A 13,383-nucleotide genomic window follows, 5' to 3' on the forward strand; every position below is an offset into this window, starting at 1 on the left:
GGGTTCTGCCCCAGCATACTATAGTCTGAGCTGTAGCTCTGACTGCAGCTGTGAGATCGTGCACAAAACTTCTGTTATTGCAGGGAAGGTAAACAAGATATTCTTGTTAAAAGAAAAAGTAACTCCTTATTGACCAAATGAGACAAGTAAATTTCTAGCCACAGTGATAGATACAGAAGCCATACAAACTCTTTTACTGGGGAAAGACGTCATATCCACCAGAAAATTTCATGAATGTCAAGGTTTTCTTGAATGATATTAGCAGCAAGTACACATCTGCACCATCCTGTTGTATGACCTAATGTCTGGAATGGTAACTATAGAGGTTCTTATTAATTTACCTGTAGATGGAGTGACTTACTTCCTCAGGCAGGAATTAAGATAAGAGCTTCTCGATGAGAAAGGCCAGTGACATTAAGGAGACAGAGCAAACATAGGAGAAGGTTTGAGAACATGTAATGACGCCATCAATAACTAAACAAAGTCCATCATTGACAGTACAGAGAGATATTTGGTTATTGAAGCTTACTTTGGGGATTTGTGATTTGGAGATGTTGGTGTTGGACTGGGGTGTACAATGTTAAAAATCACACAACACCAGGTTATAGACCAACAGATTTATTTGGAAGCACTAGCTTTTGGAGCACTGCTCCTTCATCAGGTGATTGTGGAGAATTCGATTGTAAGGCACAGAATTTATAGCAAAAGTTTACAGTGTGATGTAACTGAAATTATATATTGAAAAAGACCCAGACTGTTTGTTAAGTCTCTCATCTTTTAGAATGACCATGTTGGTTTCAGTTCTTTCATATGTAAATCGCAAAACCTTATTTAAAAGTTACATTCTCAAGTGCACTTTAACAATTGGTGTCATGCCGGTCCACATATTGAAGACTCCCTGTGAGGCTGTCTGTGCCACAATGGTTTTGTGATTCAATCACCTGATGAAGGAGCAGTGCTCCAAAAGCTAGTGCTTCCAAATAAACCTGTTGGACCACAACCTGGCATTGTGTGATTTTTAACTTTGGGGAATTTGGATAATCTGAAGAAACTGCTCAATGTGTTTTATTTGATAGCGTTTCAGTAAATTGTTACAGAGTTAAGTAAATGATTCAGTTCAAGCTGAACTTGAAACTGAAGTAGTCCCAAGACATTAAATTACATGAAATGTTAAATAAGAAATAGGATTTTAACGAACAAATGGAGATCTCACATACCTATGGACAAAGACTGGACAATAATTATCCCAACAGTGGTATTTTCAAAATCTTGTTAAGAAATATTAATTCCTATGGCAGGACATGTAGGGACCCAGAAGATCCAAGAAGGTGTAAGTCAAAATGTGTACTGGCAAGGTCTTCATAAGACATTGCAAATTTGTAAAAGATGCCACATATGGCAGATGGTGGGAAAATTAGCACGATTAATTCTTGCATCTATATTTGAGGAACCATTCACTGGATGTTAGTAGGCAATGTGGGATCAATTACTAGAAACAAATGTGGGACAGTGGTATATAGTTACAATAAAAAGACATAACTTTGAGGGTAACCACTGTCAAAATAATGGTGGAAAAGTTAACCCCATTCTTCACTCGACATCGATTACTGATAGAGACCTAGTCAGATCAAGGTTCAAATTTCACTGTCTATCAGTTTACTGATCCAAATAGGGTGGTCTAAAGAATGGGGAAGGTAAGTTATTTGATTGACATCCCAGATTTCCAGATAACAATTAAGCTGTGTTGTCTCAATATTCTGAAGCATTATCACTGCCAGGAGAATAAACAAGCACAAGTATTTCAGCTAGTGAGGGCAGGTCAGGACAAATGGATAATGCAAATGAGGCAGGAGAAGGACTAGACAATTCTAAAATTGGACCATCTGCTATCCGGCAGTTACTCCTTAACTCTTAGGGAGGTTAGAGACCATGCTTTCATACTGTGATACAGAAGATTAAGAAAACATAACAAGGCTACTCTCAGAATTTAAAGGAGTCTGTAGAGCGTACAACTTTACCCAAATATCACACATTCACAGAGTTGTTATGGTGTATAAGGAGGCCATTCAGCCCACCATGCCTGCACTGGTTCTATTCCCCATCGCCAATCTCCTGTCTTTTCCCCATTTACCTCTATGCCATTTCTATCCAAATAATCATGCAGTGCCCCTTTAAATGTCTCCTTTGAACCTGGCTCCACCACATTTCAAGCAAGTACATTCCATACTCTTTCTGTTCACTGAGTAGAAAGTTTTTTTGTTCTGACATAATGAGAATGGGGGAGAATTCTTTGCTATGAAACAGCATCTTTTTTGCTTAGGTCCAGAGAAACAGGCTCCGGTGAAAGCAAGAATCAAAAGCATGTTGGAAAAGTAACTTATTGAACACAGTCAAAGCAGCTGAAGCCGTGCTAGCCTTACTAACTGTTTGGCTTACCTTGATAATATGCAAGCATACAGTGACACTTGGAAGGAGCACACTGGAATAATCAGAAGCTGTGTTTCAAAATTTACAGGCAGCTCAAATCTCCCAAGAGTGACTTTTCAAAAGCACAGATAATCGAGGTTAAAAATCACCGCTGCTCCTTCATCCTTCATCCAACCACCTGATGAAGGAGCGACGGTCCGAAAGCTAGTGCTTCCAAATAAATCTCTTGGGCTATAACCTGGTGTTGTGTGATTTTTAACATTGTACACCCCAGTCCAACACCAACATCTCCAAATCACAAATAATCGAATTAACACACACTGTAGGACAAGGAGCAGTGCTGTCAAAACAGCAGAAATACATGTTTTAGGAATCTCATACCCCTAAACTGAACGAGAAACTTTGAGTTTTGGGGATTGTGGTTTCTATCGTAAGTTTATATCAAGCCTCAGTTTTATAGCTGCTCCATTCTTTTTTACAAAAAAAAACAAAGCAACAAAGTCAGGGGAGTGCAAAGCAGCTTTTGAGAAGCTGGAAACTAATTTCATCAGAGCAAGTGCTCGCTGCCCCTAATTTTATTAAACTACTCAAAGTCGCATTTGATACTGTTGATTTGGGGATAGGTTCAGTTTTGTTACACGAAGGTGACTCTGGCATAATGAAGGCCATGAAATACTTTTCTAAAAAGCTAACTCGGTACCAAAAGAGATGCTCTACAGTGGAAAAAGATGCCCTAGGTGTGTGAATGCCTTGAGATATACTTACACCATGCCTTCAGGTAACATTGACTTATATTGGTCATAAGTCCTCAATCTTATTGAAAAAGAGTCTAAAACCAAAATGACAGGCTGCTCCATTGGAGTTTCCTATTAAAATTTAATCACTTGAAAGTTGTTCACATTGTGGGGAAAAGTAATGAAGGTATCATTGCATACTTGTGTACATGCTTACAATGTTTACAGTATATAAGAATGTAGCTTTATTTGAATCACCTAAATACTGGAAAGATATCAGAGATAATTTTATATTTATAGGAAATAAATGAGAGTAAACTTATAAACTTGTCTTAATTTTTAATTTTTTTTTGTCCTACTTTGAGAGACAACCCATTTAAAAATGACATTTTGTTTTGTGTAGACTGGAGATATTGTGAAGTTGTTTAACAGTTTTATTTGTGTGCTTGTGTTTGAAGGATTGTGAATACCTAATTGCTTTTTTTAAACAGAAATTAATGAAAGAGTACTAGAAATGTTTTTAACAAGGCATTTTTTGCTAGTCACGTGTTTGAGAATAACTGCATGTTTACTATTGAGCCCCTTCTTCTGTCTGCAAGGATCAGGTTGCAGCTTCTATTTTGGAGGTTGTTTGGATGTGTCCAGCCTGGGAAAAGAACTTCCCAGTTCAGCTGTCCTATTCCTGAAACAAAACTCTTACTGTGGGTGAAGTATGGTACCCATAGCCCTGGTCCAATCTGACTGCTGACTGTCCTTCTGAAATGTATTTGAAAAAACCTTGATACATTACTGTTCCTGAACAGACTGCAGCAACAAAGGTCCCAGAGACATCTGCCTGTGTTCGGTGACATCCATCTACATGTGCCAGAACATTAGACCATTAACTGTCTGAATATTTCGTACCTCATCAATTTTTGCCTTCAGGAACTAAGAGTTATTGACCAGAGGGCAAAGATTTAAGGTGAGGCAGAAAGATCTACAAGGGACCTAAGGCTCAACGTTTTCATGTAGAGGATGATGCGTGTATGAAATGAGCTGCCAGAGGAAGTGGTGGAGGCTGGTAGAATCACAACATTTAAAAGATATCTGGATGAGTAGATGAATAGGAAGGGGTTAGAGGGATATGGGCTGAATGCTGGCAAACGGGACTAGATTAATTTAGGATACCTTGTCGGCGTGGACGAGTTAGACTGAAGGGTCTGTTTCCGTGCTCTAGGTTTTGGATATTTAGAGGGGTAAGCAGTTATACTTTCATATTATGAACAAAGTGCATTAACCAGTTTTGCATATTTATTGAATGCATTCTGTTTTTAAATAAATCAATAATTGTGTGTTTATTAAAAAAACCTGGCTAATACATTTTATTATTTTAAGCTGGATAAAGAACAAAATGATTGGTTACATCAGGAACCAAGTAAAACATGTAAATTGATATTGTGTACTATGGTGAAATGAAAGTAGAGGAAGTCAGTGTATTCCTCCCATCGCAATCAGAACAACATAAATTGTTGGAAATTAATAAATCTCATTAATGTTTATCACTCAATGTCTAGTCAAAATAACTGGGCCTTCTTTGGAATCTCTTTGGGTTTTCTTGCATTAAATGCTGAATATTTTACAGCTATCTCCATAATGCAGCATGGGGTGGAAGCAGGGGAAGGGTTAACAAGTGATGTCATGCTTTTTCATTCTTGGTGGCCTTTTCTCATGAAAACCTAGTGTGGGTGGTTTTTGGATTACAAATCCAGTATTGGCATTAATATGTGCACAGCTTTAATGGGATCATTTACCCATGTCATATGTCAATATGTATCCTTTGAACAAATGAATTCTGTGGAGCAAACATCTGAATTTAATAAAAGGTATGTTAGACCCACCTTTAGCATTGCGCCAAAAACAACTTCCGATCTTACTTCATAAACTCCAAGAATAATAGTTTCTATTTTCTTGTCTGACTCCAACATATCATGAAATAAGTTTAAAATATGAATGCATTTTCTTTTATTAAACTCTGTTAATAAAAGACTAATGTGAGACACTGGGAATATTGTGGTTTTACGACAATTGAATCTCATTGATCATGAATAAAACAAAACCAAACCTTTTTTAAATCTTCCTTATTTGGATTTGTCATTGAAAATCTAACAAATGCTCAAGTCACTATTGATGATACAAGGAATCATCCAGAGGATGGCTTCCTAATTGTAGCTTTGCCCTTTCATACAGTCAAGAAATAACCCTGGAGAAGGATTCATCTTACATGGATCAGTCTTGCCTATCCACAACTAGTAAGTTTCAATGATAGTTATACATCCACTTTTTCTTTCACATTGAAAGGGATATGAAGGTCCAAGCAAAGTAAAAGTGGAAATTGCCTCACATAAGATCAAATATGAAAAGAAAATTTTTCTTCAGTGAAATAGTTGAAGAAATGTGATTGCTCAGAAGAGTACAGTGATACCATTTCCATTACCATGGACTGTAAAATAATTCATGTTTCATTTCAGCAGGGCACTACTTTTGACCTATGCCAAGCTCCTGTTCCTCATTAACTGTGATGCCAGTAGGAAAATAAGCATACATCAAGATTAAGTGACAGCATGGTTGGACTTGGCTTTCACAGCCAGACCCCTCCTTCTATGGAGAAATATCCTGTTGAAATTTGCTGTCTGGGTTCGCACAAGAGGAATAGCATTTCAGGCAAGCTACTGGAGGACTGCCAAATGAACTCATAGGCTAGCATGAATCACCATCTTCAAGACAAGAGGGTACTAAATTCGCACTGAAAATTTTCTGATAATGCTTCGAGACGATCGGCATGTGTGCATGTGTATGCAATACAGTTAGCAGGAATTTCAGTATCAACAGGGTTAAAACACTTTGCATTTCTGAATATCAAGACTTAATGACAAAGATTTTCCACTTTCGAGGTAAATCTCATTTCCGACAAAATAATATTGGCATGACTGACACGACAAATTATTTCAAATCCAAAGAAACACCCATTTCACCATCACATTTCCTAACTGTGGGCTGCAGCACTAAGTCATGTTCCAGAAATGATGGAATGAAAAGGATAAAAGTGGAAAATAGAAAGAACATGGCAAAGATCTAAGATTCTTTTAAATTCACGAGAGCTGTGATTTGCCAGGTCAGGCAAGAAGGTGCTATCATGGGATATAGTATTATTTTAGAAAACAATAACAAGAGAAGTCATACCATCAGTTAACCATGCCTCAACTAGAAATCACAAATACATTACAATTATCCTAATGCAGTTGATAGTGGTGGGTCCATCAAGAGAGAATGAACGTAATGACGAAATGTACACACACAGATGCAATACTTGAAATGTAATATCCAACAATTTTACTAATGTTTAAAAATCAAAATTACAAGAAGCTCAAAGTATTTATGGCTGCCAGACATGAGTTGTGCCTACATTTCAGTTGCTTTTTATTTCAAATTCAAAACTGTTTTTGGTGCGTTATTGATGAATTAGTTTTGTGCTTAAGTATAGCCAAATTTGAGCCAGTTTACTGGGCTGAGGTATGAGTATTGGTAGCCTCTCATCAGCTGTTGATGTGTTAAGATGTCAGTGACAAGGATGGCACTACACAAGATGTCTATTTCTAACCCTGCCGACTTTACACTGAAGGATATTCCAGCAGAATACTGGTTTCAGGGGAGGAAATAAACAGAAAAATGGACAACAGAAATATAAGTAAAACAAACTAGCCATAAAAGTTTTGAAAATGGACCTATATCACAACCCTATGCTAATGTAACTTTTTCTCACTGTTCTCTGGTGTGTGCATTAAAGGAATTGGTATGTACTATTGGTCAGAATCTTCTTTCATAGAATTATACAATACAGAAGAGGCCCTTTGGCCCATTGTGTCTGTACTACAAAATGTATATCTACTCTATTTTTCCGCATTAGGTCCATAGCTTTGAACATTATGACACTTCAAGTGCTCATCCAAGTATTAGCAGGTTTTGAGAAGATTTGTAGCTCAGGTTGAGATACTGGATGTAAGTTTGCTCACTGAGCTGGAAGGTTCATTTTCAGACATTCCGTCACCATACGAGGTAACATCATCAGTGAGCATCCGGCGAGGCACTGGTGGTATGGCTCATTTTTTATTTATGTATTTAGGTTTCCTTGGGTTGGTGATGCTATTTCCTGTGGTGATGTCATTTCCTGTTCTTTTTCTCAGAGGGTGGTAAATGGGATCCAAGTCAATACGTTTATTGATAGAGTTCCGGTTGGAGTGCCATGCTTCTAGGAATTCTTGCGAATGTCTCTGTTTGGCTTGTCCTAGGATGGATGTGTTGTCCCAGTCAAAGTGGTGTCCTTCCTCATCTGTATGTAAAGATACTAGTGAGAGTGGGTCATGTCTTTTTGTGGCTAGTTGATGTTCATGTATCCTGGTGGCTAGTTTTCTGCCTGTTTGTCCAATTTGGTGTTTGTTACAGTTCTTGCAAGGTATTTTGTAAATGACATTAGTTTTGCTTGTTGTCTGTATAGGGTCTTTCAAATTCATTAGCTGCTGTTTTAGTATGTAGGTGGGTTTGTAGCTACCATGATGCTGCCAGACTACTCAGGCCCCTTGGCATCAGGGTAGCCCACAATCCCACCAACACACTAAAACAGCAGCTAATGAATTTGAAAGACCCTATACAGACAACAAGCAAAACTAATGTCATTTACATAATACCTTGCAATAACTGTAACAAACACTACATTGGACAAACAGGCAAAAAACTAGCCAACAGGATACACGAACATCAGTTAGCCACAAAAAGACATGACCTACTCCCACTAGCATTTTTAAATGCAGATGAGGAATGACACCACGTTGATTGGGACAACACATCCATCCTAGGACAAGCCAAATAGAGACATGCACGAGAATTCCTAGAAGCATGGCACTCCAACTGAAAATCTATCAACAAATGCATTGACTTGGATCCCATTTACCACCCCCTGAGAAAAGGAACTGGAAATGGCATCACCACAGGAAATGACCTCACCAACCCAAGGAAACCTAAACACATAAATAAAAAGTGAGCCATACCACCAGTGATTCACCAGAGGCTCACTAATGACGTCACCTAGTATGGTAACAAAACGTCTGAAAATGAACCTTCCAGCTCAGCAAGCAAACTTGCATTCATCCAAGTCTCTTTAAAGGTTACGAGGTATTGCCTGAACCACAATTCCAGGAAGTGCATTCCAGACACCAGCACCCTCTAGGTGAAAATATTGTTCCTCAAAATCCCTCTAAACTGCCTGTTTTTCCCTTTAAAGTTATGCGCTCTTGTTATTGATGCTTTAACTAAGTGGAACAGTTGCATTTTTATATACGTTGATCAGGTCCCCCTTCACTACTGCAAAGAAAACAACCCGAGGTTAACCAGCTTCTCTCCATAGCTGAAATGCTTCATCTCGGGCAACACTCTGGTGAATCTCTTTTTCATCTCCTCCAGTACAATCGTTCACAGTGTTCCAGATGTGGCTGAACCAAAGTTCTGTGCAGCTCCACCATGACCTCCTTGCACTTCTAATCTATCCCACAACTAAGGAAGACAAATGTCCCAAATGCTTAATCAATCCTATTAACCTGTTTTGCCACCTTCAGGGATCTGTGGACAAGCAGTGCACGATCCCTCAGTTCCTCTGACCTTCCTCGTGTCCTGCCATTCACTGAGTCTTGTTGCTTCTTCCCAAGTGTATCACCTCATATTTATCAGAGTTAAATTCCAACTACCACTGATCTGTTCATCCAACCAATCCATTTATATTGTCCTGTAACCTAATACCTTCCTCCTCAATGTCAAAAACCCAGGCAATCTTTGCATCTGCTGCACAGAAGGTGTCAATCATTATGAAATGGAAGAAGAAATAAACCTACTTTTCTATTTCTAAATTTGGTTTTGAGTGGCAACTGAGCCAAACTTCTAACAGTCTTGGCTTTGAGCCAGATTTCAATATGCCATAAGCTTATGCACATATTCCAGGTCACCCAGGCCTTCAGCTCTCAAATTCACTCCTGAAACCTCACATCACCTCATTTCTGTTTTTCAAGGAGATCCTGAAAACAAATGTCTCTTACACACTTCTGGCAGCTTTCTTCCTTAGGCTCAGTGTCTGGGTTTAGCTCATTCTGCCTCTGTGACAAGCCTTAGGAAGTTTTTTTTTCTGATAAAAGCCCCATATCAATGTAGGTAGCTGTTACAATTGTTTTCTATAAAGAAATCTTAAATAGCACAGCTATTTAATATAAAGTTAGGCTTGTTCTCTATTATCAACTGAATTTTATAATGGTAAGACCTGTTCTCTTTTTTACCCCACTAGCTGTTAAACAACTAACAAGGTCAAAATTTGAAAGGGAGTTATTTGTTATTTAAAGTTAAATGAATGTACTCCATTTATAAATCACTTTGCATATCATTCCTTGTGGGCACATTTGAATGTTTACATATACTTTGCTCCTGAACACACTTCCAATTTTGGTTCATCGCCTTTTCACAAATAACTTCCTCTTATCATCATGTAGTTTTATCACCCCTCCCCCTCACGACTATGCAACATAAATACAAGTGTCTGAGCCACACTAGCATTATCGTACCAGGAAATGTGACACACATTGACGCCCATTCATCATCTAAAACTGCGATGGATACTAAATCAATCCTGCTCTTCCTGAATCTTGCAATTCAATAATATTGATTCTCTGAGTACTAATTGTTGTGTTAAATAGTGCAAGTTGAGTGGAACAATTGTTTCTCAGTCCCTTAAAACAAATACTGGACCATTCAAGAGGATGCATGTTTGCAAATACTGTGACTTCTGGCCAGATCTGATAAATAGAGGAAGAAGCATCAAGAAGAAAAAAACCCACAGATCTCAGTCAAAGGATGTGAACCTAACTTAAGTTCAGCCCACATGCAAAAAAAAAGAGCAACCAAATACTATGCAAACATTAGTGGCATGTACACTAACGAACCTTTAGAATGTTGTGTTCTTGAGAGAATTTCATTTTAGATCATTCTATATTTAGGGATTAGTGAAGGTAGTAGAAGTCTCAGGATGTGTTTGAACAATAATAGATACATTGGCAAAACAAATTAATTTGAATTAAAAACTGAGTGTTTCATGGAAAGAGATTAAGGGGGTTTTAGCTGCACGGCAGCTGCCTGACATGTGCAGTGGGATGTGCAATTCATATTGAAGGCCAGATCTTATTATAATAAACCTAGTAAACCTCTTTCCCCAACAGGTCACCTCATTGCAGCTCCAGCCTAAATTAGATTAGATTAGATTCCCTCCAGTGTGGAAACAGGCTCTTTGGGCCCAACCAGTCCACACCTACCCTCTGAAGAATAACTCACCCAGACCCATTTCCCTCTGACTAATGCACCTAACACTATGGGCAATTTAGCATGGTCAATTCACCTGCCCTGCACATCTTTGGACTGTGGGAGGAAACCGGAGCACCCGGAGGAAACCCACGCAGACACGGGGAGAACGTGCAAACTCCACACAGACAGTTGCCCAAGGCTGGAATCAAACCTGGGACCCTGGTATTGTGAGGCAGCAGTGCTAACCACTGAGCCATCATGCCACCCCCTGTAGTACAATCTAATTTGCAGATAAATCTCAGAAGCATGATAAAATCATGAGGGGCATGGATAGAATAAATAGCTCAGATTTTTTTCCTTGGGTAGGGTTTAACGTGAAAGGGGTATGACCTAAAGGGGACCTGAGAGTCAGCTTTTTCATGCAGAAGGTGGTGTGTGTATGGAATGAGCTGTCAGAGAAAGTGGTTGAGGCAGGTACAATTACAATATTTACGAGGCATCTGGATGGGTATATGAATAAAGAGGCAGTAGAGGGATATGGGGCAAATACTGGCAAATAAGACTAGATCAGTTTAGGATATCTGGTCAGCATGGATGATTTGGACTGAAGGGTCTGTTTCCATGCGATTTGACTCTGAGAGGAGATCATCCTGATGTCTAGTAAAATGATACTATCTCATTGCTATCTAAGAACCTATTGTAAGGTTTGCAGTTAAGCACTGTATTAAGAGGCTGTATACTGCATAAAACACTGAGAAGAGTGACACTGACAGACTACAATTCAGAGTGATAATTGGGTTCTCACTACATAGCACTGTCTTCCCTCTGTCAACTCTAGCCAGGATTCCAAAGTGTATATCAAAATCTAAGACCTGTTTGAGCCGATCAAGAATTTTAAAGTGTCAAGAAATATCAGAAGCAATTAAATCAGTGTTTAACCCGAACTTCCTGAAAACTCTCAATAAGGGATTTTTAGTAAAATAATCATGGTAGAATTGTAGTTCACTGAAAAGCACCAAGATTTTTTCTAATCATCCCAATGCTTCATTTTTAACTTTTTCTGTAATGCCATCAGTGAAAGACCTGCACCAAAATTTACAAAAGACACACTGATATGGGCTTATATTTGAAACAGACTGCAAGGTTTCTTGGGGGGATCAAAGTGTATTTTTATAATTCTGCCAAAGTTGATTATTAGTCAATGGTGTTGCTGCACTGATTCCTTGAAGCCAGCGTCAGCATAATTCCAGGGAGTTGTCTTATGCTCAACATAATGGCCGAAAAAATATTCTGGCTCAAACAGATTTCTCAGCGTCTTCAAGAATGGTCCCAATAAGGGCTGCTGGTGAGGCTGTTCATATTACTTGGCACAAAAGAATGGAGTTTGTTTGAATAGGGTTCTATAATTAATATTTCAGATCAGCATAATCTGCAGCCATTTAAAAGTCCTGCTGAAAACTGTATGAAGTTTTTACAGTAGTGAAAATCTTGTCTCTCTATCAATAATTAACTAATGTTTTTCAGCTGATGACAATCATCTAATTGACCTGAGTGAATCCCTTCCCTCTCTCTCATCTTTGAAGATCTGCATTGCTGTCAATGGGTTTTGCATGTAAATTAATCAATTGGAAAACACAGGTGATTTACTGGTGATGGTTAATGGCTAAAACATGATTCCATGGGTGATTTAGTGATGGGAGAAAAAGGCTCAGTTATGTGTAAGAGTGTTTTAGGATATAAGTAACAGATAAATAGAACTAATGGAACACCTGTCTATGCTTCAGGAATCAAAACATGTCTTAGATCAATGCATTACAGAAATTCTTAGACCAGAATAGAGTGCTAAACTATGAAAGGCTTTGCTGCAGACAGTTATAGGTAATTCATTGATCAAAATGTGCTTAAAGTGTTCTCTAGTGCTGCAGAAATATCAATATTGAGGAATGACAATTTTTTAAAAAGCACAGGAATAGTATTTTCTTAGATTTTGATTCTGCAAGTCTTATGCTTAAACAAGATAGTCTATGGTCCTAGTTGTAAGTGAAATCATCTTTCATAATTGTTCATGTTACCTGGACTACAGGATGACCTCCATTAGGAGCTTTAACTGCGCCCCGGCTGCCTTCTGTTTCATAGTGTGCCCGATGGTGAGGCTTGGGCTGTATCTCAATCTTCAATTCATATGGGTCTGATGAACTCAGCAGCTGCCACTCCAAAGGAGGAAGAGAAGGGATGCTGTAGGAGAACAAAACAATGGGAACTCTTTTATAGTTTGTTGCAATTTATCAAACAAATATATGTTCCAGTACTTAGAAAATACATATAAAGTTCTGCTAATTTCTTCTTTGGTACTGCTTATTGATTTTATCCTGTCCTTTGGCAAAGGATTAAAAGCATTTTGCGATGAAATGTATTTGCATTCTAATTTTCCTAACACCATCTAAAAGAAGAGTCTTGCCTTTTCTTCTCCCTACAACCCAAGGAAGATGTATAAGATCCCAGGACTGCAATTCTCGGGGAGCAAGTATGGTACAGTACAGAAGAGTATTGTCTGGTTTTTACAGTTTGAAACAAACAGGATTTTATTTCTCCAACCAGCTATGCCGTTATTCTATGTTTTCTTGCACTGCTGAAATGAAAATGTAGCAATATAAACATAAAACCTAAAGGCTAGTAGGAAACCTGTAAAAATTTACATGATGATTTTTATTTGATCTTGTATCTACAAGAACAGTCCATGTCCTTTGGTATAGCTTATAGCTTGGAAAATGTGGCATGATATGGCCAAGTCATCTGGGAATGTAGCAGGTATAGTTGGGCAATATGGAGGTAGAGGGGGAATGAAGCAGAATTT

At 38.4% G+C, this 13,383-nt stretch overlaps 1 protein-coding gene across 3 annotated transcripts in view; it reads right to left on the reverse strand.

The window, feature by feature from the left end:
* Positions 1 to 13,383, reverse strand: part of nfatc2a (nuclear factor of activated T cells 2a) — a 176,463-nt gene that overhangs the window by 116,681 nt on the left and 46,399 nt on the right. For all 3 annotated transcript variants that reach the window (XM_087994939.1, XM_043710247.2, XM_043710246.2), the window contains exon 3: positions 12,602 to 12,764. In XM_087994939.1, coding sequence (XP_087851065.1) covers positions 12,602 to 12,764 — 163 coding nt within the window. The remainder of the gene's footprint in view (positions 1 to 12,601; positions 12,765 to 13,383) is intronic.

Source organism: Chiloscyllium plagiosum, unplaced genomic scaffold (assembly GCF_037043375.1).
Source record: "Chiloscyllium plagiosum isolate Xiang-an unplaced genomic scaffold, Cpla_swu_hap1 HiC_scaffold_15, whole genome shotgun sequence".
NCBI classification, from domain to species: domain Eukaryota; kingdom Metazoa; phylum Chordata; class Chondrichthyes; order Orectolobiformes; family Hemiscylliidae; genus Chiloscyllium; species Chiloscyllium plagiosum.